Below are 26867 nucleotides of genomic sequence, written 5' to 3'. Positions count from 1 at the left end.
ACAAAGAACTCGCACAATAATGATAATAGTAGTTAGTAGTATCAGTAGTAGTAGTGTCAGCAATATTTTCATTGGCCCATGTTCGTACATATTAGAATCAAAATGTTTTACAAATTCATCACGTACTAGTACTTGCTAATAGCCTAGTTATCGCTACCGCACCAGACGTCTAGAAAGCCAGGCATGAATATACAATTGTGTTTGTTCCTTCACCCATTCATTCATCCTCATCGTCTTTTTAACCGAATACGTAGGAAAAAGACGTAAATATTTTATAAATATGTAAGTAGACACTAGGCTTATACTGAAGAACTAACAGCAAAGGATTATGAATATGAAAATGGAACTAGTATAATCTTTAATACATATAATCTGTTCCAATATTGAGCCTGATGGTTTCATATTTCCATGTAATTTTTGTATCTTTCATGGAATTCCCTTTTTAGTTTAAATTCGGTCCGAATTTCCCTGCAAAAATGAAATTTTCCTTCATGTGGCAACACTGCTGTAGATGAGACTGTGCCAAGTTTCGTTTCGTCTCGGTGTCATCTCTAGATCTGTACAGGGCGATGGTATAGTCGTCGTCTTGCAATGAGGGAGTCTCGTGTTCGACACCCGGTGGAGACACATGTTGGTTCGACACCCGGTGGAGACACACGTTGGTTCGACACCCGTTGGAGACACATGTTGGTTCGGATCCTCCTCGAACTGTAGTTCCAGTCCCAATTAACCTCTTTGTGCACAAAGTGGACTTAAAAACAAAAAATCAAAACTCTAGATTTGAACCTTAGAAATACCGACACTCAAAATTCTATTTCAGTGCACTGGTAGGTAAGAAGAGTTAAAAATTCAGTCGTCAGGTGATGACTATAGTGAATTTTCATCGCCCTACATTCTGAGCTAGTGTCCAGCCCGTTATCTTCTTTCAATCAGCCCCACCACACAGTATAGTGGTTAGCGACACACCGCCAAACAATATGTTCGAATTCTGAGCGTGCGAGTTGGATTCGCTTACGATGGTAGTGTTGTTAGTATTTATTTATCCTTTTCATCAGTTTAATTAACCTAAGAAACATAGAAAAGTCAAGAAAATTAATTAAAATATCGAACATTACACGTTATTGTTTACCTTTATTGATAGATTAGTTTATCTCTTGTAAGACATTACATTTTAATATGATTCTTTTGTGTAGACAAAAATGATTGCCTGTTACATGATACTGGATGATGTCCTGGGAAGTAGCGTACGTTTATAAATAAGCACAATAAACATGTCTTAAACAAGTAAACAAATACATTATCTTGAACTTCGAATAATCGAATTTTTCATTCGAAGTAATTTTTTCCCCTCTATAGATATTTAGCACCATTGTTTTCATTTGTGATGAGATTAGGTCAACACCAATTTAACGAAATACATGTTCGTAATTTATTTCTTATTTGTATATATACCTTTATATATATATAATTTAACAACTCTAACATCAAATAGATATTCGTTAGTAAGCACCACTGGCATACGCCGTGGGGCTGATGGGGCTACACCTTCTCCCGAATTTTTTAGAAAATAGAGTTCAAATGGCAGTTGTGAAGAACTCGTGAAAATCAGAGTGGGAAATGCACCTCCCCTTCTTAATATAACCCCCGATTATCATTTTTGCCTTTGAACCACTTTTAAAACTAAGGTTGGAAATGGTAATTATGAAATGTTTTGTAGTGTATCCCATCCCCCTCCTAGAACGCAGCTACATAATATCCAATTCCAATTCCCTCCCCCCAGTAAAAATCCTGCCTACGCCATTGGTGTGCACTTTAATCTGTTGGAAAAAATTACATCTGGAGTTATGAATTCTGGAACTTACGTACAGTCACCGGCAATAAGAAGAGGACGCCTAGATCCTGAAATAATCTCTTCCCTGCAAGGCGCTATGTGTGTTGCCTAAATCTGCGGTTGTTGTAGAAGTTACCATTGAAAATTTGCTATTAAAATCCACTTATCGCCCTAGAATTGGGCAACAAAGTTGCAGGGAAGCGAGCATTTGTTGATATAGGCGTCCCATTTTTATTGATGGTGACTGTACGTGTATCGATGTTGCTTTTTGGTGTATAACAATTATTTTATTACCAAAAAAGTGCTCTTTAAAAGAAATCACTTGGTGTAATTGTGTGAGAAAGAGTCCAGGGGAAATTATATACCTATGTCTCAATTATGATAAAATTAACTATTATGTGAAACTGTGAAACAAAATAGATTGGACGGTGTTTTGAAACTTTTTGCATGCATTTTTCATTTCTTAGAAAGAAAGTAAATTAAAAATGTCTGGGACAAGGTGCTTCTTCCTGTGAAGCTTGAATTCAGTAGAAATAGCATAATTTCTTCATATTCTCACAACCATTAGATTGAAAATTTATTGTCAAGTGTTAAATACATTGATGCATTGTAGACGATATTTGGTAGAAAATTGAGTTGTTTGTAAATGTGTGAGTATGTTGATACGAAGATATTCATAAGCAGGCTCCAACGAGGTCCGCGTGGGAGCATCCGTCGACACAGCATCTGTGGAAGAGTTGGGCAGCGTTTGTAGGGGGATTTGTTTTTTTGACTTGTTTCAATTTCTGCTCCATTTCGAGAAATGGCCGCAAGGGATCCCACACAGGAAATACTTTCACTAGAAAAAAGGAAAAAAAACTAATTACATTTCCAAATATGGAAACAACAATGTGAACTAAAATCAAATGGAGAGTGGCCAGCAATAACAGCAAAGATGTTACATTAATAACCGAATAATGATTCAAATTCTAGGTCATGGCTGTTTTATTTGTCATACTGACGTGAGCAAAGTAAAGTGATAAATACGAAACAGAAAAATGGTTAATTGTCTCAACGCAAGTGCGAAAGGTGCGGATTTCGATCCTCGGTAGGTAACCCCAAAGTCTTGATATTGAGTCAACATCAATGCATAATATATAGCGTTAAAGTTATATATCACCAGGGATAAGTACACACGCGGAATTTACGAAAAGTTCCTACTTAAACTTATACTGAATATTAATATTAAAAATATGTCTTCCAAGAAATGGTCTAAAGATAATATTGGATAAGCATAGTTTACACCGTAGCTACACCACATGCCATCATTTTCCTAAGTAGATTAAGTCTTATTTAACATGTACTTACTTTTTACTCAAGCTTTCGTCACATTATATGGCTTCATCTTACTTTACCCTCAGCTCCAACTTACCTTACCTTTCCCATGTTTTAACTTGACTATTCTTGTCTTATCTCCTGATGAAGCTACATGATGTGGTGAAAGCTTGTGTGAAAAGTAAGTACATGTTAAATTGGACTTAACATACTTAGGAAACATAATGTATCAAGTGAACTAAGATAAACATATTTAGTTTTAAATCCTATGTATTTGGAGTCCCTCTAAACATTCAAAATTGCACGGATTACGAAAAGATCCCATCAAACCTTCGACTTCACAGGGTTTATATTGAATTTACATTCCTATAATTTTTTAACGGACATTGAGAGAGTGCAACATGTCGCTTTCTACATTTTTGACAACGCCGCATTCGATGGAACCGATTAAAACTTAAACTGCCCTATTAATATATATTTTTTTCACTATAAATGAACATGGACGAAAGTAATGTATTAGGTGGACCAAGATAAGCATATTTAGTATCAAATCCTATGCATTTGAGCTCCCTCTAAGCAGCCAGAATAGTGGCGGACATATGGTTGTCAACGGCCGTCATGGGCATCCAATGTATCGTGTTGTCTACAGTTGCGCGTTCGTAGAATCAGTTATAATGCCATAACATTCATATTTAACTTTAAAATGAATACTTTGAAAATATTTCCATCCCCCCCCCCCAAATATTAATCATGTGGACTGAGATAAGAATAACTAAAATAAAATCCTATGTATTTTGAGAGCTCCGTGATCAAGAAAGCTGACAAAATGGCAAGAACGCAAGACACAGCTAATTTGAGATATTCAATATGGCCGACAAATATGACTGTTAATATTTACACAAGGAATTGCCTTTTCAGTTTACATAGGCAAGTTTATTGCAAACCCTATGCTTCAGGTGGATAATATAAAATAGTGTATCACTATTTTGGAACATAGAGGACATAAAGAGCTGAATGGAGGATAAAATTGCATTTGAAAAGACATTTAGCTTTCTTTTTGTAGGAAGTTTAATTGACCAGGGTGAGGAAAGAAAGGTAATATGCCCTAGATCAAAGTTGTAGTATATATCTAATCTAGATAGGTTTTTACCTATTTCATTTATATCAACTTTAGGCCCTGCGGAACTGCATGCAGCCTTGACGGCCTCTCGGAATTCTCTCGCCGTACAGGTCTTCGTTAGAGATATGCTTGGTTTCAGGAGCGCCACACATAACACCAGTAGAACAAGTTTCTTCTGAAACAAGGAAACAGAAGACAAAAATTGAGACAGCAATTTATAAAATTAATATTATATGTACTAACACATTTTTTCAAAATTCTAGAACATATAGACTAGCTATTAGTTCTGAATATTAGTGGCAATGGTTCTACATAAGCAAGCTTAATTAATTGGACATTATGCATTATCGAGCCCTAGTGCTCTAAACTATACTTATTCTAACACTATATTTCGAGAGAGTTCAAAGTGTAAAGCACTAGACAATAGATAATGCCCAATCAACATTGCATGCTATCATATAGCAATGCTGATTAACCGTTAGAAGATCATATGCAGAGGCTTCATGGGTGCGCAGATATTGAAAGATACATTTTTATCTTTTGTTTTACCTCAGTCTTTCTTGGTTAATGTCGGGAGGGTACATTCAACGTAACCTTCGTCTAATTCCTTCTATCCTGCATCCTGCTTTAGTCTGCACCGTCATAGTTAACTCAAGAGTGCGAAAATGTGGATGTCAGTGTAGGAACCGAGCACTTCGATGTTTCTCGAAATTTTGAGGGAGCGGCCTTTCCACCCCTTGCAGGTCATCAACAGGCAGGGTTGGGTATCGCCGTCGCGTCAAAACAATGCTTCCAGCTCGAGTAGTTTGTGACCAGATTGAAGAATGACCGCTTGTGTGGCGGTAAATCGCATATATGCAAAAAGTTACAAGTGGTCCCGAATCAGAGCGCAATACACGCTAAAATAAGTACGTATAATGCTGGCGTGATGCCTATGTAGATTATCATATCTCAGGGCAAGTAGTATTATTCGCAGCAAATAACTATTCTACTATACTATTGAGACAACCTAAAACACGCAACGTGTTAAAAGTAATTATCTTCACAAACTGTACGATTTCGAATCGCCCATTATCTTTCTCGATTTCGTGAAGACCGATTTTGAGAATCCTCCTTAGCAAACGATGCCTCCGCGATGGCGCAGTGGTAGCGTCGTTGCCTTGTAAATAAGGGGTCCTAGGTTCGATACCCGGTGGAGGCACATAGCGGTTCGGATCCCACTTTAAACAGTAGTTCTAGTCCCGATTAGCCTTACTGTGCATAAAGTAGATTTAACTGTCTCAACTCCTTAACAAACCTTTCAAAGGATCAAAGCTTTTAAACAAGTAAACATCTAAGGAATAATTATATTCTCCTTGTGGTAAGGAGTCGTTGTCATCTAACAAATTTTATTGGTTTATTATATTGGTATTATTGAAAATATTGTGCCATACTAAACCTAACAACTTAACAAAGGCACATTGATTTCTTAATGAGGCACTTTTCTTGTGTTTCAGAGCAGGTTCAGTTTTGGAAGTATTACAATGCTTTACGGAGTCCGTTCGAAGAATTTTAAGAATATTGATGTTTTATCAGAGGGACCACCCCAGAATAAATATCTGTGGATGTTTTACAGGTTTCATCGCATTTAAGATGGTTATTTTCCGGTGCAACATGTCTGTTGCCACTCAGGCTGAAGAGCCTAATGACGCTGACAAAGTTCCGATTCATACGTGGCAGGAACGAACTCTGATTGGCACCATGTTGAAGCCCCAAGACCGACAGAACTCGAAGTGCTCGGATCCTATTGACATAAACTTTATTTTTAGACAACAACAATGCAGAAAGCATGATTTTGTTTAGTTTACATATTGCCACTTATTTGTGTTATTACGTTAACAGAGACGGGAAGGGTGGAGGATGATGGAAGAAAAGGACAAGAAAGTGATATGAAAAAGTCAGTGTTGTGTGTACTGTACAAGGTGCCTTCCCAGTATTTGCCTACGGTAGAGACACTTGCGAGAAACTCAGTCAGGTCGGCTAAATTTATTTAGTAGGAAATGCTGTTATTTCTTTGTAGTTTTGAGCACACCATCTCTAAAAATGTCCTTGACATACACGTGTATATAACTACTCGTAACTAAGCAATGTTATAGGCTTGAGTGTCCCACCCTCAAAAAATACCCTGACCTTCAGAAATATCACAGTTAAATTTCCATTTTTTATTTTCGAAATAACTTTTGAAGGCATATTTTTGAAACATGTATTTAAATTTATATCACAAATGGAACCACTAACAAGTGCGAAGATAATCCCTATTAATGCAAACGTGTTTTTGAAATGAGAGTACATACGTGTTAACGGCGTACCTTTGTAATCAACGAGTCCCGGGTACGATACCCGGTACAGGTACATAGTGGTTCATATCGCACTTTAAATTCTAGATCCAGTCCCGATTACCCTTTCTGTGCAAAAATCGGACTTAAGCACAAACTCAACAAATAAAAATATGAGAATACGGCAAACCTCACAATGTTTTAGTTCCAGAAGTGAACTGACCAATCCCACAGGCCACAGTTTTTTCAAACTTTCATTTCTTCATCTGCACGAAGGATTTCCCAGTAATTTTACCACTCTCATATTATAGCTAGGCATCTCAACAATTTCCCAAGGAATTCAGAGGTCGCTAACATCAAATAGCTTAGGCAGCAAACGAGACACCTTTCTCACGAAGGAAAAAAAAACAAAAAAAAAAAAAACTGCAGCCACTCAGATGTGTGAGAGAAGAAATGCTGTCGTTACGTCTTTTACTGTTCCTTCAAATCCAAATCCATTGAAATGAAACATTCTTTCATTCAGGATGGATCACCAAATGAGTAAATATTCAATTGATGGCTGCTTGAAATTTTTTTCGTGTCTCTCTACCGAGTAACGTAATGGTGGAGGGTTGATAGTTTAGTTTATCAGTTTCTCTTTGCCAGTATCACCAGAAAGTGGAAACCAAATATTCCTTAGTGCTGTAGGAAAGTGTTGATCTTCATTTTCAGATGGGGCATGGTTTCCAAGAAGACGAACGTCAGAAATTGAACCGTGGTTTTTGTTTCACCCAGTTTTTTCAGCATCAAACCTGTATAATCCCACAAATATTTTATCCATTTTCTCCGTTCTGTTTCGCATTGTAACACGAATTATCCGAATTATTTCACTATTTATAACAAAACAACCAGTAGTACCGACTAGACATGTTGACAAACTATACAATGTGCGTCAGGGGTGCCCACGAGGGGGACTACGGCGCAGACTCCGCCATCGAGATTTTTTGGGGGCGTCTGTTCCCTTTCAAATAACATTCAATTCAACATTTTTATACATTTCTAAAATATATATAAAAATGTTACACCTTAAATGCACCATATTTAATCCATTAGATGAAGAAAAGAAAGTACTTAGGGGCAGGGGTACTCACAGGTGAGTTTGTGGACGCCCGTTGCGTACAGCCAATTGGGAGGGGGGGGGGTTATGATGAAAATTTGACGTGAACAATATAGCATTGGACACAAGTTACCATTGCTGCTTTATAATAGCAATTTCTGGACTTCCAAGGGAATTGTAAAGGATAATAAGGGGATATCCAACTCTTACCTATTGACACGTAGATTCTGGGGGGATTGAGACTTAAACGTTTGGGGGGGGGCAATATACATTTCTTGAATATCAGTGTTAAGTCTTAGATTACAGAGGGTATTTTAGTTAGGGGGGATTGAGCGTCAAATTGAGGGGGTATCCAATTTTTGTATATTACTATTGTCTAGACTCTAAACTGTTGCGAAAATTCTGGTGACTGAGAATTATTTGTTTTGGAGAAGGCAACATCCACTCTTCAACATAAACAATAAGTCTAAATTGGCACGGAAATTTTGGTGAGTATTAAATTTAAGGGGGGGAGCTAAAGTGTTAATTAAATCTTAGATTGTCGATGGATTTCTGTAGTGGGGGAAAGTTCGAATATTATAATTACGGGATTATATTTAGCGGTATGGTTTCCACACGTTTTTGGCGCCGAACGTGCGAAAGGAGGAGCTAGGGAAGAGTAAATATCGCAGGGTTATAAGAAAGTATTGACATCCCATTGAATTAATTTTCTTGAAAGACTTCAAAGAAATGGATACAAAAATTTTCTTTCTCGGTTCGCTCGCAATATTGTATTACGATAATGCGTGTTTCGAATTTAGTAAAGTTTTATACTATATATATATATATACTATATATATATATACTGCAATACAAGACATGAACTACTTTCTCGGTGTTGATTCATAACATCACTTCTTACAATATATTGCTTATAATGTTAGTATTCTGCTCAATTTAAAGCAGGTGCATCATTTGGATGATGCACTTCTATTTGTCGTATTATTGTAGTATTAATTTCCTTTATGCTGTAATAATTGTACTAAGTGTACTACATATTGTACAGTAACACCTTGCACGTTACCCGATAAAACAGAAAAAAAATAATATCAAATTTCTTCGCATTTCTAACACCTTGTCGCAGGACAATTTTACTATAACAAGTGGCATTTGCACTGAAGATAGAATACACGTAATTATTGCTATGAATTACTAAAATAATTATATTTATCCCAAGCAGAGGGAGCGAATTCTTTGAAGGAGGAACCGTATTAAATTCTCGCAATTAGCTTGGGAAGGAATTAATAGCCAAGGTTCTGTAATGTCCCATGAAACAATAATTGAATCGGTCACACGGCTGCAGCATGTCATTTGGTTTGCCCAGGTTGAATTTTCTATCTTAAGTTGTGTAACAATTTCTGCTAAATACTCAAATTGTGTGTTATATAAATCTCATAAATCTATTCTCCATTCGCACTGTTTAAAGGCATATTTATATAATTTTACTTATTACCCATAACCAATCAATGTGCCAGCTTTCCATAATTTCGAATACTGAACTATTAAAAATATATGGACATTTTAACATGGTATTGTATTCAAACAAACAAGAATTAAAACTATCGGGGGGGATATGATGAACGATTTTGGGGAGGTAATGAATCCACGGTCTTGGGGTGATATTCGATTATAGGTTTTTAAAAGTAGGTTGCGTTCCAGTTTGGGGGATTCATGATTGTCAAGTTTGCTTGTTTTGTGTAGTGGGAGTGACATTCTTGCACAAATTCCAAATGATGAAATAATAGATAAATGATAAATTTGCAAGGTCCAGTATTCAGAAACAAAAACTTCCTTTAATATCTTCATACTAAAGTTTGTTTTAGCATATATTTGTCTTGTAAATAAACATTAATTTGAAAACGATACAAGCGTTCTACTTCTGATATTCTTTTTCAATGAGTAATCAAAAAACAGAGCAAAAAGAGTAACATGGCTTACCATTCACGTGATTGTCTGAGAACTTAAGATTTCTTATTTCGTCATAAAAATGTACTGTGTAAGCTGTGGTTCAATAAATAGGCTACTATTAATTATTTTCTTTCTACAGTGAACATTTTCATTTTCTTCTTGTGGGAATTTTTCATATGTTGCACCCACCAGTCATTTGCATATTTCCTATGTGGTTGGAGCGAGACATTACTATCGATCTACAGAGGGGGTTAAAGTGTTACGGGGGTGACAACCCTAACTTGAGGATCTTGGGGGTGCGGGGTGTGCGATTGTCTTCCTTCGAAATGCCTTATTTCATATTTTTCAGTTATTAATACATAATTTGCGTAATTCATATACTGTGTGTGTCCTATAAATATCGGTATCGGAATCGAAAAGTATCGGTTGAAATTCATCTAACGACACCAGCCGATACTTTTTCGTCATGTTGGTCTTTCATGGGGTCCACAAAAATGCTGCGGGATAATTTCGCGAAATCTGGAAATTATGCAAGATTCAAACAAACTTTATTTTTCTTCTGTGCCAATTTTCCACGAAAAACTGTATTTTGTGATTACATAACATCTATTTTCATATCCTTAATTTAATTCTTGAATATTCTAAAATAAATTTCTTGGTAAATTGATGCATGCAATTGGAGAAGAATATTTACACACTAATATTGATTAATATTTTGAACAAACTTTAAATACCGTAAAACCTAGTTAATCCGAATAACGATATGCCGGACATCGCTTAATCCGGACAGGCAAAAGGCAAAAGGCAAAGAAAAAGAAAAAAAAGAAAATGAAAGCAGAATTCAAGGTTTTAAATGTGGCTATAGATAAGTCAAAAAGAGAACTTCCCAAATAAAAGGCAGTCAACCACTGATGAAATTCTCTTTCCCGCAGACTTTGTAATGTACTGTATAGTGTATTTAGTATTTAGGCCTATGCCCTTTAAATACACCATAATAAACGTGTTTTGTTGCTATAAACGGAGTTTTAATGCACTTTCTACTGTTCTTTTAGGTTATTTCAATTAATGCGGACTTTCGTTAAACCGGTCAACTTATCCCCCCATTAGTCCGGATTAATGAGGTTTTACTGTATTACAACTTTCAAATATCGGTATCGGTTGGAATCGGTAAGAGTAGCGGCATCGGTATCGGTATTGGTTCATAGTGCTATCTGTTGCTTGAGTTTGTGTTTAATCAAATAACAAAGCCCACTTTGTGCACAGACAGGCTAATCGGGACTGAACCTACAGTTTAAAGTGATCCGAACCACTATGTGCCTTCACGGATTGAATTATTATATAGAAATACTGATGATTACAAAACTAACACAGAGCGTTGCAAGAACATATAACTTCAAACTGAAACAGTGTTTTGGAGGGAAATGCTCCAAGCACTAAATAATTTTCAAACAGGGAAGAGAGAAGAAACAGCATCCAGAGGGGACAATTCGCTCCGTTTTCCTACAAATACCATTCGGTTTTAACTTTGGCTCAAGCTTTAGTTCAGTATGATTTTAAACGAACTTCTCTGCATTCGCTCCGAAATTTTCCTATGATGTAGTGTTTCGAATCTGTTTTGTTTACAGGAGAGTAAGATATCATCATCACTCGGTCACAAAGTTGTGATTCTGTCAATAGATATCATAATATACATACACAGTTTGAAAGCCCTATACGTGTCACTTATAGCGACATTTGAAAAATAGTTTGAATCCTGAGGATTTGAAGTGAAAGCATTTTGTATGGGGGAAATCACTTTTTGTTCGTTGCTTTGTAAACAACGGGTCACGGCTTCGATACAAGGTGGAGAAATATAGGGGTTAGTTTTACGGATCATACTTTCAACTGTAGGTTCAGTCCCGATTAGTCTATCTGTACATAAAGTGTACTTAAATGAAAAATTCTAACTCAAGTCACGTCTGTTGAACTTAAATATCAAATTTATTTTGCTTTATGAGAAATGTATTTCTGGTAATATAATTTGAAATATAGATAAATATGTACTAACGTGTGATTATGTACCAATATCGCAATGTTTTCTTTTAGAAACGCCTATCATTAATATTGCATCAACATCATTTCCACTATATATATATAGTGAGCTGGAACATGAAGATTGTATGCTATGTGTGCACGCGCTTGCGGATGGTGAGTCAACCTGTCCACTCCCCACCCTACCAAATACTAAAAACTAGATAAATAAATGCTCTTTAAACCCATGTGCAGATTTTTGTGTGATGTGTTTTGGGATATATATTAATTGTGACTGCCCCCCTCCAGAAAATACTTCACTCCTTTATCTGATTCCCCACTATTTTATTTCTGGGTCCGTTGCTGGACGCGTTGCTTGAATATATTCGATGCAAAGTTCAACTTCATTGTGGAGTTATGGAAAGAAGCAGAACATTTACATTTTTATCAACACCATTGCAGTGTTCTCTTTCTTACACAACTCGCTGACCCGTTTCCTCATCGTGTCGCCTCGGCCTGTTGGTCGCGCATGCGTAGTGAATACTTTTTTCTTATTTTTTAAACAGACTGAAAGGGACCTTGTCGCTTGTCACTTCGGTGTGAAACTCCCGTGTCGGGCGTCACTCCGGTCTGAAAGCTGAAGCTCGTCACAAATATTCAGCAGTGCTTGGAGCGAGCAGCGCCATCTTGAGGGAAATGTGCCTGCCTTCAACCTTACGGACATCTACTGCTAGCTGAGTCAAGCTAGGAACCAGTGTGCAATCACAGCCCAGAACGGTTATTTTGACAAAATCCTGTTTCCCTAATGGCTGCTTTGGGGAGGGGGAATTTTAACGTTGTCGGCTCTTCCCGAAGATTGGCAATTTGACCGCGAGTTCCTTGGCAGGTAAACGCGGCAACAGAGGGTCATTGCCATAAAGGCGGCCTCCACGCCGGTAGATACCGCGATTTCACTTCTAATATTACATTCCGATGATGAAGATGATGATAATAATAATAAATAATAAAGCCATTGCTGTACCCGAGTGTGTTTAGTGGTTCACTCAAGGTCTTCCTACAGAGCTTCGAGACCCTACCTGAACAGAGATATTTCTTTCTTTTGGAGTGTCCCATCACCAGTTCATCTAATCACCATTCCGTCCTCTGTTGCAATTACACAAAAGTAACAAAAATGCAAATTAAAACATTAAAAATACAAAAATAATAATACAGTACTCACCATTGCATAAATAGAAATCGTATTTGCATATTCTTAGTTCAAACTCCTGGCCATAAAAACCACAAAATACACTCAAACTCCAAACTGCACATTGATTGGTTCCATTCCGTGTCTCTTTTTTATCTTGCAAGATTCACACTTATGCAACACTGGCGAACCAAACCCCTCGGGAAATTTGAAGAGAGGCTTGTATCTGCCACGGAGTGCTGAGGAGCACTGCTTTTTAAACTTCCGTCCTACCACACTCTCCATGTTGCATTGCCATGTGGAAGTTCATTCACTCCTCACCATGACTAGAACTATTACAAGCATTCGTCCTTCCGGAGTTGCATTTCGTTGAGGTAAGCATATTTTGTTATATGTTTTCTGTTTTGTGCTAGATTTGCTCCATTCGGTAGTCTGTTCTTTCAACAGCAGTGGATCAGAAGAATTCATAACACCAGTCAAGTAGGTCGGATTCACCTGCCCGGTTTCACAATTGGCATACCAGGACAAGTCGCTTTCCTAACTATAATTGCAACAATATTTTCTTTTTGCAATTATATTTAAATTGAAATTCATAAACTTTGGAGCCAAATATAGTTCAGGTCACTAATGACGTAAGCACCTACACTAACAGGGACAGTTTTCACTGGCGTATGGAGGATTTTTTTTTCGGGAGGGTCTGGAATTGCTTTACTTGGAGGGAGTGAAATACTCGACAAGATATTTCATAATTTTAAAACATTTCACTGTCAAAAATGGCAATCAGCGTCATTTTACGGGGGGTTTTCACTTGCCACTTTGTTTTTTCCTTGAGTTCTTCACCGCATTTATTCGGAAATGTTGATTTTTCTCAAAATTTCGGAGAGGGCTGTAGCCCCATCAACCTCACTGTGCGTACGCCAGTGACAGTTTTGTATGGAGGGTCACTGCACTAGTTCAGTCACTGTACTACTTCAGTCACTGTGCAAATTAACGAGTGGGATGCCGGAGCCCCCCCCACACACACATACAATTATCACCGACAAAATAAAAAAAAATAGTTTATCCCTGCCAGGCATGTTTTTATCCCCCTCATATAAACGAAATTGAAAGCATATAGTACACTATTTCGTAACTGTGTTACAAACACAATTCACAAATCATTCGTGTCCATTAACGATCCCAGTCATCAAAGATTTCCCTGCCAAAAAGTATGCAGCCTTGTGGATTAAAGAAGGACATACTTCTGCAACTGACCAACCTTACCGAGCCGAGGCAACAGCAGGCTGTTTTCCACTTACGTTTTCGTGGCATATTCTGATATTTTAAACGTATTAATTAAAGTGTTCACAAGAAAGTTTTACGTGGGTTAGATGAACATTGTGTTTTGAACTTGGCAACAGAAATTTGGACAAGTTGGACAGCATGATGAAATTGATGAAGGGACACTTACGAAGAACAGCAAATATGTAAGAAACTACGTAAGTTACGTCTTAAAGTCACTAGACCAAATTCTTAGACAATGATTCCCTCCATGGAATGGTTTTTGTTTCGTGCCTTTAGAGTCAAGGATTAAGAAGATGTGTAGTTTAATACAGAGTCATGTGATTCTCTGTATTTTACGTGTTCCATTAATTCTTATGATATTGATGAGAACGTAATACTGCGGTGTTCGTTCACTTGCGTTTGTTACATGTTGTTTTTGTTGTTTAAAAATGTATGCACAAATAAGTGGCGATTACTTATCTAAACTGGTGTGGGGGGACTAACATGAACAGTTTACCTACTGCAATAAGAGAGAATCGTATTGAAAATGGAGTTCGAGCAGATGATTCTTGATTAAAATTCTTGAAGATTTAATACTTTGATTGTCTGTCTGCACAAGCATTCAATTGAATTGAATTATTGTTTTTAGCCCGTTTATGCACATATAGGCTACTCGGAACTGGACCTACTCCTTAAGGTAGGATCCAAACCACTGTGCAATGTGCCTCCATCGGGTACCGAACCGGGACCCCTTGATTACAGTGACATTTTGCTTGCACAAGCTTCGATTACTTTCATAAAATTGATCATTTGGCTCTGTGATTTTCAGATGAAAGTAAAGTCATACCACTAAAGCGTTTGTCTCATGGAACTGAGCAAATAGTCGAAGTTGTTAGCACAACGTGCTACGCCTTACGCCAGGGATCCCGGATTCAAATTTTGGTCTGGACATGGGTGTTCTTATTGAATGTCCCTTCATCAATCCCATCATATCATCACTCATTCTCATCTTCGCTTCGCAATTAGCCAAACGTGGCAGAAAGGTGACTCTAAATAACAAAACTTTTAAATAGGTTTATATAATTTTCAATTCAGAAAACCATCTGTCTGCTTTTGCTAATGTGAAAGCGGCAGAAAGCAGGCACGTATCTACAAATATGTTTCGTGGGGGGTCCGAACCAAGTGTCTCAGGAATAATAATAATAATAATAATAATAATAGTATAATAGTAGTAATAAGAATAATATTTAATTTAAAATTATTATATTAAATCTATGGGGAGGGGGGACGGGGGTCCGGACCCCTTGGACTCCCCCACTAAATACATTTTGGTAGCAAGGGACATGAAAGAGGCAGAGTATTCTTCAGGATAACGAAGCAAATGAACTATATCTTCAGTTTGGTCTGAGTTTTGGTTTAAAGTCCATGTTAGACATATTAAGGATAACCGCGACTGGACCTACAGTTTAATGAGGGATCCTAACCACTTGTTCCTCCACCGGGTATCGAACACGGGACTCAATGAACTATGTTGTATCATAAGGAGATCAACATGCTTTTCACGTAATTCACGTCCATCATCTTGTACTTGAAAGAACTAGCTGATAATATTTGTGAATGAATTAAGAGTTTGAAATGTTTTTACATTTCTTTCAAGTTCAGTGTCTGTAGAACTTCACAAGAAGAAGGTTGCATCACTTTGTATGTGTCTACAACTGCTTTCATGCGTTTAAAGGAATTGCCCTGTTGTGAGGAAATTTTTTTTACCATCGGATAAAATATTGATACTGTGAACTAGCTCTCTCGGTTATTAAGACTTTGGTCAGAACCAGAGTTCGTCAAAATGGTGCTTCATTTTTTATATATATATATATATATATATATATATATATATATATATATATATCATCACAAGACTTTCAAAATATCTCTAAACTTCCCTTTAAGAGTATGGCAGCGTCTGATCTTCCTGTTTAAATTATGAATAGCGCAATGTACTTCATAAGTTTGAATCACTGGCGTATGCAGGGGATGCTGATGGGCTACAGATCCTCTTGAAATTTTAAACCAAAATTTGAAAAGATAGGAGTAAAGAACTGAATTACTAAATTTTAACCCCCTAAAATAATTCCAGATTACCATTTTTGTCTTTGAACAACTTTTAGAACGAAGGTTAAAAGTAGTAATTATGAAATATTTGAGAGCTTTTCACCAACGTAGGTATGTAATATGCACTTATACAATACCAGCCCCACCGAAAAAAGATCCTGCGTACGCTTGCGGCTTGAGATGCAAATTGCTGCGTTCTTTCATGAATGTACACAGATTTACCAGCGAGCGTTTTAATATTAGCTTAATTGTGTTAAACCTTGCATAATTCACCCCACCTGTATTCCTTGCTTAGGATAGTGGGAAATCGTGGCATAATCTCTGAAGACGTACATCTATACGGAACACCAACTTTGGGTCTCTGCCCGTAACGGCCCAGTGGAACAAAAACGTAAGTCAGGAAAATTCATTACAGGCTTCAGCACATTCGGGACTCAAGTTACCCCGGGTGCCCCGGGACACTGCCCCCCTTTCCACAGCCTACTTTCGTATGTGGTATAAATAAGATTGATTGATTTAAATTTTTTGAGTGCGTCGGTACATCAGGCCATTTTGCACCCTTCAGTGAATGTGATGAAATCCCCTTATATAAAACCCTTACGTCAAGTTTAATCATTTAAACATAGTGGTGTGAATTTGTCCACTTGCTTTTAGGAGAAATAACTGTCGGTTGCCTCACTTTGCAACCACAAACTTCAACTGTGAATGTGATGTTGCAAGTAAATTAATTGGAAAAAGTCTTAACGTTTTTAGTTTCTTACTTACTTATCAATTTGTACACAATGATAAACATTGTGATTTACATGAAGAATATGTTTGAAAATATTTTAGAATTTTTCATCAATCGGAAGAGCCGTGATGGTCTACACCGCAGAACAGCTCGGTTCGATTTTCAAGGTCGGCGATTTAATGTGGTAATTTTCCCCGCCTTGTCCCCGCATAAACTTGGTCTGGGGCTCACCCAGCCTCAAATCAAATCAATACCTGGGAGGAAGGTAAATTCGGCTGGAGTGTGGTGCTGATCACATCACCTCCAAAATGACCTCGATCGAGAATGTGTGGGGCGTACCCACAGATCTTCTATATGTGCCTACGAAACATTGTCCTGTATGCAAGGGAATTTTATCTTATTATCAACCCATACCGGTGAGAGTTTTTCATAAGTAAAACTTTACGTGCTTTATGGGCTTGAGTAATGTCTATACCCTATCTCGGGTATCTCTGGAGCAAAGTTACAGTTAATGTTAGAGAAGGGTTGAAAGCGAATGGGCGGAGCGAATCAGTACGCGTTGATGTAAAATACTGGTAGCGGTAGTCTATTTTCCCCTCCATGCAATTCCGTTCACTCTCACGTGATTATTGGTCGAGACCTCTTTAGACTCTACTTGCGCAGAGATTTGGTTTCATTTCATTTCACAAACTATTGTCATGTCGTACATTTCTGGGTAGAAAGTAAACTTCAAAATATTTTCTCGAGTTTTGAAATATTTCCATGGGATAAAATGCAAACAACCACACCCCTCTCAAATAGAATCATCTCCCGTAACCCATCATTTTAACAAAAAATATACTAAACAAGTATTATCCGGAATAGAAGTTTAAAATAAACATTCCTTTTGCCAAAATGTAATTTTCTATAATATCTTTCATTGAAATAAGTACCGGTAATTGTGTTATATTATCTGTCTCTAATTCCCATTATAAACATAACGTTCCAATCTGCTCCATATCATACTTCATATCAACAATTCCCTACGTAACTGAAAATGAAATCCCGCTATAGATACATTAACAAAACAAACAAACAAAATCCAAATTTTTGCAATTTGCTACAATCGCGAAACGTTAAATCACAAATACAATTGTCTTCAATTGGGCAACCAGTATACCTATCAAAGTATTTTTATTGTAGAATATTGAATGAACACAGAAATCGTGAAAAATTTACAACTATCTGTTGCATATACTGACCATGGTGATCTTCAACATCTGCAATCTATGACAATCTCATATTAAGAAAGCAACTCACTTTATTCATTGTGGCTTTCGAAGCCTATGTCAGTCAGCAATGATCGTCTATCTTTAACGTAATCCACATTATCCATCACACAGGAATTAAATAAACACGTTCTAAATCTATTCCTCGAAACGTCGGGTACAGAGTACAGAAGTGATCTAGAACATTTCTGCACCTCGGACAAACCTACAAGCAATTCAATATTTCTAATATTTTCACTGACAGTAGAAGAATTTCTACTTACCATTTCTGTAGACTTGATTACTACCTGTGGACAAGTAACTGCAGACTCCTATTTTCCCTTAGCTTTTATATTTAAAAAAATGCCCAATTCGAATTATAATTATTCAGTGCAAGAATATTCAGGCCTCTAATTTTTTCAACGTCTTAAAATTTCTTTAATAATTATAATGCATCGTAATAAATCTAGCGATACAGAAAATTTTGTCCATGCTTTATTATGAAGCTATAATATTCCGTAAAGCCAGATAGATATGCACCTTGTTTGGCATAGTTCGTATTACTATTTTTTCACTTATAAAATAATATTATATATTCGTTCTGTGACAAAAATATCACGGTCCAGAGTGAAGAACTTCATCTGTTTCTTATTATTATCATTTAAAACACAATAGTTTTATGATACTTTTTATTTGGACTTGGTCTTTTGAAATTATGGAACATAGAAGTGTTGCGCTGAAGACAGTTATATCAAAAATAATAAAATTCCTCGAGCGAGAAAAATAATATCAAATTTTTCATATTTTAATTTTTAAGCTTGTATTAAGAAGATAAGATTTGTTATTTGACCGTGAAACGATAACGAATTTTATGTGATTTCTTTTATTTTCTGTACTAGAAATGGAACTAACAGCGTTATCTGTCGTTATTTTTACGAAGACACGTGAGCGTCTTCTACTTGAGCTGAGGATGATACCCAATTTATTTATCGATAGACATTTCTTTGTCCGATTTACAAGGTCACGAAAACTTACAGTTCAGCACTTAGGAAAATACTTCCGGCAAAACCGTGGTCGTATATATAGTTCACGTAAGGGGGGTTAAACGTTTGGTATTATTAGGCTTGTTATATTTCATAAGTGAAAATTCGGGACACTGCTGACCTGAAGCTGGTTGGGGAGCGCGGGTTGTGGGGGTGGGGAGGTGCAGGACCCGACAATATTGTGTGTATGTACATATCCATTCTCATATTCTTCACACTGCTTGCAGAGATACAAATCTTTTTTCTAAGTATATCATTGACATAGGTGTGTGCAGACTGTGTGATTAGCGGGGACAAGAGACTTGATGAAAGTTCAGTCAGGAAAGAAGAAACTAATTTTATCTCACTCTTTTAGTTTTATTGCATTGAGGGTATGTGCGTATCTAATAATATACTCGTGTATGCATATATATGTGTATATATATATATATATTTATATATATATATACATATATGTGTGTGTGTGTGTGTGTGTGGGGGTGTATTTTGCAAATTATTTAAATACATTACATAATCAATTCATCCTCCCCATAACAAATCAAGAGCAAAAATTATATAAATTGTCTCTGAAATATAAGCGTACCTTTTTCTTCGAACCATTGTTCCTGCATTTAAGTAAAACTGTTTAGCAGCAACAGTCTGAAGTTCTTATTTATTATTTTTTCTCTCTCTCGTAATTAACAATGCAGTAGAGAAAAGAAGTAAATTGCGAGCGAAGTGCCCAAGAAAAAATTCTGATCCAAATTTTAGCAAACTGAAAACACTATTGATTTAATAGGGCACAAAAAATCATAGACCGCCATAGCATTCTCTTTACTTTTTTTCATTTAGATTGTTTGGCGCCGAGGGCAAATTCTCGATAAAATTTTAAATCGGGGGGGCCATTTTCCCTCTGTGTCCCACTGCAGATTCTCTTGGCCGTCTGGAAGAAATAATGCAAGAAAGACGTAAAAACTAACAACTTCTTGAGTATTTTTTGTCCTGTAACTCTTAGATTCTGCTAGCCTTGCCTTCCTTTACTTAAATGTATGCCCTCCTTGCCCCCCCCAATTGATTTCTGCACAATGCACCCTTTACTCCGTAGCTGCATTCAACTTTCATCAGCTTGAATATACTTCATTTTCTTTGAGAATATTATAGAGTTTAATAACGTCAATAAGAATCCTCTACAGTAAATTTCTAGATAAAAGTTTAATATAGGAGGATGGACATCTGGAAGGGAGGCAAGGATGGCTACATTTCTTTTCCACTTAGAAAACAAATGTCAATCTAAAAGTATATATTTCACACGTATAATTTGATTTCAGTTACAGCAATTTACACAATTGAGGACTAAAAAGTGGTAAACGTTGTAAGTGCCAAAAGCGAAAGTGTTGGGAATTCGCATCGTTCAGCACATCAGCCCGTAAGAAAGTTCACACTAGTGACCTCTTTACACGCTATTTGAACTAGGCTACCAGCCACTTTTCACGTTTACCACATTATAAAGCATGACACATTTCACAGTTTAAAGTGGAAATCTGTGTTTGAATAATTTGGCACTTACATCGTTTACCAATTTTAGTCCCCAATTATTATAATGAGGATGCGGAATGCGATAATTTCAAATTCAAGTAGTGTTTTCTTGAGCGAGCAACACTATTATCGTAATAATATGACCCATGGAAAAGTACCTTGCTTGTCCCTGCGTGGAAAATATCTGGGGACGTGCATGATTTCGGGGGGGAAGGGGCACTTTTTTAATATATCTTTTATAATACTGTAATGTTCACAGTACCGAACAGTACACCTTCTGAGGTGTTCAACATTACATTGCACTGCATGAAATCTATTTGGTTAGAACAAGTGAAGATGTTTCAAACTCCCCACAGGATACACAGTGAAGAAACTGAAGAGTTTGCTGAAATATTTCTCTTCTACTAATATATTGTAATCAGTGGCATGCTCAGTATTTTCGAGAGGAGTGGGTTAAGTGTGCATTTATATTTGTCATCTTTCATTTTGCCATCTATTCTTGCATCTTCGTTTTAGGAATACTGGGCTAAAGAGGGGGTAATAACCTCCACCAACCCCCTTGGGCACGCCACTGATTGTAAGGCCCGTAAAGCTTCTACAAATTGTGAATAAAATTCCACAAGTCACACTACTTAGTATTGTCACTTTTCTGTTCATGTTGTGTCAAACAACTGAGAATGTTACGGTGTTTCCCTGGTTTTCTTGCACTGCCTTTTTAAAAAAACCAAATTCCTTTAAGAAAACTCGAAGGAAAGAAATTATAACTGATTTGACAGTCCCAATGCAGTTTCTTAACGCAGAAATTCCGAAACTATCAGTCCCATCTATAGTGTGTGAAATTACGTAATGTTCTTCCGATAGGTATCCCGTACTGTACATCTCGAATTTAGGAGAATAATATAAGTGCGAAGAAATGTTTATGACAAGCGGATAGAGCAGGTATTCTGGTAATTTTATTGAACCATAAGGGGGTTTGGACCGTTGAATCCCTCCTTAAATACGCCCATGGGCACAATCATTTACAGTTACCTCCAATTGGAAAATGAAGAAGCCCTGCGTAATGTCCTTAAGAAAGGAGATCTGTAATGAGTATCTTGGTTTTCTAGTATGTATGCAGTAAACCTACTCGGCAATTTCATTGGGTTTGAATTGGGCTAATATCGAGACCACACTTCAAGAACCGTGACCAGATCCTTCAAGTCTTGTCCGACGATTCCAAGAGGCACGTATTGAGAAGATTTAATTTTCTTATTTTCCTTTTCTAAATTTTTGAGTCGATTTTCTTCCACGTTTGGATAATCGCGACGATGAAGATGAATGATGATAATATTATGAAATCAATGACACACACTGATTAAAAGGACACTCACAGAGAACACCCATGCCCTGGCCGGCATTCTACACCGGGACCCCTGGCGTTATAACGCGATGTGCTAACCACTCCCTCACTTAAACCGGAACGTGTCGAGAATGGAATGAAACTGATGTATTAAAACTGATCCCATACCTCTTTGAATTGATACCAGTTCTCATACCAATTTCCTCTCCCTGTCATTGTGATACCAATAAGTGAATATTGTAATAAATTTAGAATTACTGAATATTGAATACGTACATAGAAAAACATTTAAACATTTAACAGTGTTGCTATGCGTCTAGAAAACTTGGAAAACAGGAAATGTCAGGAAAAATCAGGGAATCTTGCAGATTGTCTGTAATTTAGCCTACGTGCATTTTGGAGTCCGCAAGAGAAAATGTTTGTAAAATGAACAAGCAGTTCACTTCCACTTCTGGATTCGGTTCTTGATCCCACTCCCAAAAAATATTCAGTTCAGAAAATTGTGTCTCTCGTGCTTATGATTCTCAGTCTTGTGGAAAATTATGGTTCCTCTAATTTCCGTAATAAGTTTTTAATTTTATATTACCAGATATTAAAAAGAATATCAAATATCAAGAGAACTAAAGTTTGAAACAGATTGAAGCACATCATCTTATGCGCCATCAAATACATTCAACACCCACTTCTTTGCCAAACAAGCACAAACTGGACACCATTAATAGTGTGCGCCTGACACCTTTCACCAGAAGGAGTTACTTCCAAGTATTGGAGTGAAATAAAAGCAGGAAAGAGACATCCAAAACTAACCACCGCATTAGGCTGTTGGAGAGAAAAAGAACAAAATGAGGATGACAAGATGATCTTTCCTCTCATAGTGATAGTGTGTACAGCTCCAGAGAATATTACAGTTGGCATGTAGTTGCGGAAAGAGGAAATGTTCATGAATATGCCGTGATCACTCCATGAGACGTACTGAACTCTGTCTTTGTAGAGCAGATGAAGAAAATGTGATAACAATGGCTTACAGGACAGATATTGAGATCAGAGTGACGAGGAATTTGACTAAAGTGACTGTATTGATGACATGATTTTTCCCAAATGATTACAGCCACTCTTAATCTTGATAACAGGTGAACTGCTTAAATTTCAAGAGACAATACGGAAGTCCCAGATGGTGTTATTACTCCTGTACTATAATAGTTATAATAATAGTAATGATAATGATATTAATATTAATGAATATCTTTCACTTGTTATCTATTAACAGGGCCTCCGCGATTGCGCAGTGGTAGCGTCGTCAACTTGTTATCAAGCGGTCCCGGGTTCGATACCCGGTGGAGGCACATGGTGGTTCAAATCCCACTTGGAACTGTAGATCCAATCCCGATTAGCCTTACTGTGCATAAAGTGGACTTAAAACACCAACTCAAAATGTTATTTTTTAACAGAAAATGCATCTTCATAAATCTGATAATCGAGCACTAAATCAGGATATGGACAGTATTTTATGTGTAGAACCTCCATGGAGGCCATCTTGTATTTCCGACGTCATGTATGATCTCTGATACATTTTCCATCAAAACACCTGTACTAATACATGATTGCATGCCTCCAAATGAAGGCAACCTTTTTACACATCTCTCCCCTTCGTGTAAACACCCAACAAACTTACAAATGGTTAACATGACTCCCAAAGGAGATTAGAAGGTATAGTCGTTTATCTTTCTTAATTTCTGCAGAGGCAGCCATCTTGGATGTATGACGTCACACAAGATATACGCCACAATAGTAGGCATCAACAAAATATCACAGGCAGTATTTTTTGCCATTTATATTCCAGAATATCAAGTATAGTGTAAAATACGCTTAGAATCCTTGCAGAAAAGGACGCAAAATAGTTTCACTGGATATATCTCCATAACAGTGCGTGATACGAAAAAACCTGTAAGAATCGATTTTGTTCCGTTTTCAATTCTGAACAAATACTGTATGAGCAATACTTTGTCTAAAACCATTCTTAAAGAAGTTATGATCGATTTTATTTGTTAGTGCAAAAAGGTGCAACAATGTTGGATTTATGCCGTCACACAAGCCATATACCACAATTGCGGCCAAACCATCTAGTTGAACATGATTATCTACCACACTAGCGACGTATTACCGGTAGTCATATATTCCCTTCATTCAAAAACTCAACGGGTTACATATGCGCCTAGACTATAAGTAAGTAAGTAAATATTAGTTGGCGAAGATGAATAGAGAACAATAGTTGTATGAGAAAATATTCACGTTGATCCATACATTTATATATGAAGGTACAAGATTATAATACATAAAGGGAACACTGTTTTATGCTACAACAATAAAGCATGTACACTTGGAAGTCTCCATACCTGCTCACACCATTGGCGGAATCTAAAGGTTCTATAGCGCCTACAATGATTTTAAAATTTAATGCAGGTTAAATAAACGCTTTCCATAATTGATTGATTTAATTGTTGTTTTAAGTCAACTTTGTGGACAGCTAGGCTAATCGCGACTGAATCTACAGTTTAAAGTCGGATCCGACCCACCGCATATACACCTTCCTTAAATACTATTTGCTTACCTAACACTTCCACTTCCATTATGCCCGTAAAAGTGTGTTTGCAGGAACAGCATTGACTCCACGCCTACTACGAATTAGTGATAATAATTAATTCTTGATTTCCTTAAAGAGAGAAAGGGAGAGAGGAAGAGAGAGGGGAGGTGGAGGCTCTCATGGATCTGGTCTCAAAAATTCTTGAAATCTTTGGTATCATTTTCGTCTTTAGTTTTAAAAGACCATCCAAAACTTGTCTCGAAATTCGACTCGTGACTGATATAAAACCGAGATTTCTCTCATCTCCTCACAATCTTTAATCTAAACAAAATCTCCATCCTCCTATATACAGTAGGTATAAGTATAGATTTCCGAACACTTATTGACAAATTTCATAACTTTAAGTCATGGTGAAAAATGGGTGATAATTTAAAGAATGACTTAAGGTTGCACCATTTACCGACGCCAACAAAGGTAAAAGTAAAAACCTTTTTGGATCAGCTAGACTCTATAACAAAATATCTGAGAAATTATATCTGCTATAAATTCCTTCCAGAGCATTCACGTGAGTCTTCGTGTGATTTACTTTCGTTGTTCTCTAGATATTTGCAATAGTGTCGTGAATATGTAAGCTAATTAGAGTATTGCGAATATCTAGACCAGTGGTTCCTAAAGTGCGCATCACAGCGCCGTGGGGAGCCTCGAAAATATTCCATTATTTTCACTGAAATGATCTAATTGTCCCAAATATGTGCTTATTTAGTACTTGATACATGTAAAATGTTTCTGAATTTGAAATATGTGTTTATTTTGAAACTTAAGACAAGCAAACTAACCACACTAATTTAGCGTTGCAAGTGCGTACATTATGACTTTGGCGCTGCGGAAAGATTTTCAAACAGTAAGGGCGCCATGAAACTATTCTTTTTTAAGATTATAATTAAATGCAAGGAGAGAAAGGGAAGACCTCCGACGTAAACCCGCCTCTGACTGCATACATTCGAGCGTATGCGCTTACTATCCTGGAGTCTTTAAATAAACCAGGGCGTCAGTTTGCTGAATTGAAACTGTTCCCATTCCTTTTTGTTCACCCTCTTTTCATCTTTATATTCAATTTTCATGAATAAATTTACATCAGAATGTATGACTGATCCAAATAAGTTATTTTCGTTAGTTAATTCAAGAAAGCAGAACTCGCGTGTGCCGTTGGGAATTCTACCACCACTGTAGGAGATGATGAAGCGCAACTTCTTAATGTGTTTTTTCATGAGAATTTCTCCTCAGTGACAATTTCTGAACCTCTTCCTATAGTCAATTCTGTCAGTTTACACACTCTCTATTCGATTAAAACCTCCCCTGAGGAAGTAAAATCTCTCCCCTCCTCTTTGCCGTTGCGCCGGTCATTAGCCCCAGATGGAATTGCGACAATTTCTCTTCCTAAAACTGCTGACTCCTTGGCTCATCATCAGTGCCTCTTACTTAATAAGTGTTTCTCTACAGGTGTGTTTCCCGACTTGTTCAAACGTGCCAATATTGTACCTAGCTACAAATATGGAGACAAAAATTCCACATATTCGTATAGACCGATCTCTCTTTTGTCACCTCTCTCTATTGTCTGTGAGAAAACAATTAAGAGCAGGTTGGTAAAATTTACATCTCCCCTTATAAATACTGCTCAGCATGGTTTCCTTCCAGACGTTACATGTCTGGATATTTCAAAAACCTTCGATAAAATAAATCATCATCACCTTCTTCATAAATTACAATCCAGATTTAACATCCGTGGGAAATTTCTATCCTTACTACAAGACTATCTGAGTGCACGTGAGCAGCGTGTTATCCTTCCTGGCACTTCTTCCATCTTCCTTCCTGTTTAGTTTGGAGTTCCCCAAGGGAGCGTCTTGGGTCCACTTTTGTTTCTTCTTTACATGGATGATCTCCCCGACAGACTGTCCTCTCTCCCTATAAATATACTTTTGTTTGCCGATGACTGTAAACTCTTCACAGAAATCTTCTCAGAACACGATGCTTTAATCTCACAGCAAGCTCTTACAGAACTACTTTTGTGGTGTCGGCAGAGGAAACTTCAAATGAATCCTAAGAAATGCTCCTGCCTCACCATTTCCCTAAAAAGGATCAAACTCGATTCTGCTTATTATCTTGAACACAATCCAATCAAAAAGTTTCCTCGAAAAAAGAACTCGGAGTTATCATCGTTGAA

General features: G+C 37.0%; 1 protein-coding gene across 1 annotated transcript; it reads right to left on the bottom strand.

The window, feature by feature from the left end:
* Window positions 1-2373: 2373 nt before the first annotated feature.
* On the bottom strand, window positions 2374-18542 carry LOC145978284 (uncharacterized). Its single transcript, XM_083110811.1, has 3 exons — window positions 18453-18542; window positions 4296-4440; window positions 2374-2669 (listed from the first exon to the last, which is right to left on the bottom strand). The coding sequence occupies exons 1-3, from the start codon at window positions 18453-18455 to the stop codon at window positions 2506-2508; spliced, it is 312 nt and encodes a 103-aa protein (XP_082966937.1). The 5' UTR covers window positions 18456-18542; the 3' UTR covers window positions 2374-2505.
* Between the last annotated feature and the right edge of the window lie 8325 nt (window positions 18543-26867).

Source organism: Lepisma saccharinum, chromosome 1 (assembly GCF_977018435.1).
Source record: "Lepisma saccharinum chromosome 1, izLepSacc3.1, whole genome shotgun sequence".
Lineage (NCBI taxonomy): Eukaryota > Metazoa > Arthropoda > Insecta > Zygentoma > Lepismatidae > Lepisma > Lepisma saccharinum.
This window is presented reverse-complemented; position numbering and strand designations above follow the sequence as displayed.

Coding starts and splice junctions, on each gene's coding strand:
- LOC145978284 (XM_083110811.1), bottom strand. Junction 2,670..4,295: donor AGTTGATATAAATGAAATAG/GTAAAAACCTAT, acceptor CCTTTTTTCTAG/TGAAAGTATTTCCTGTGTGG.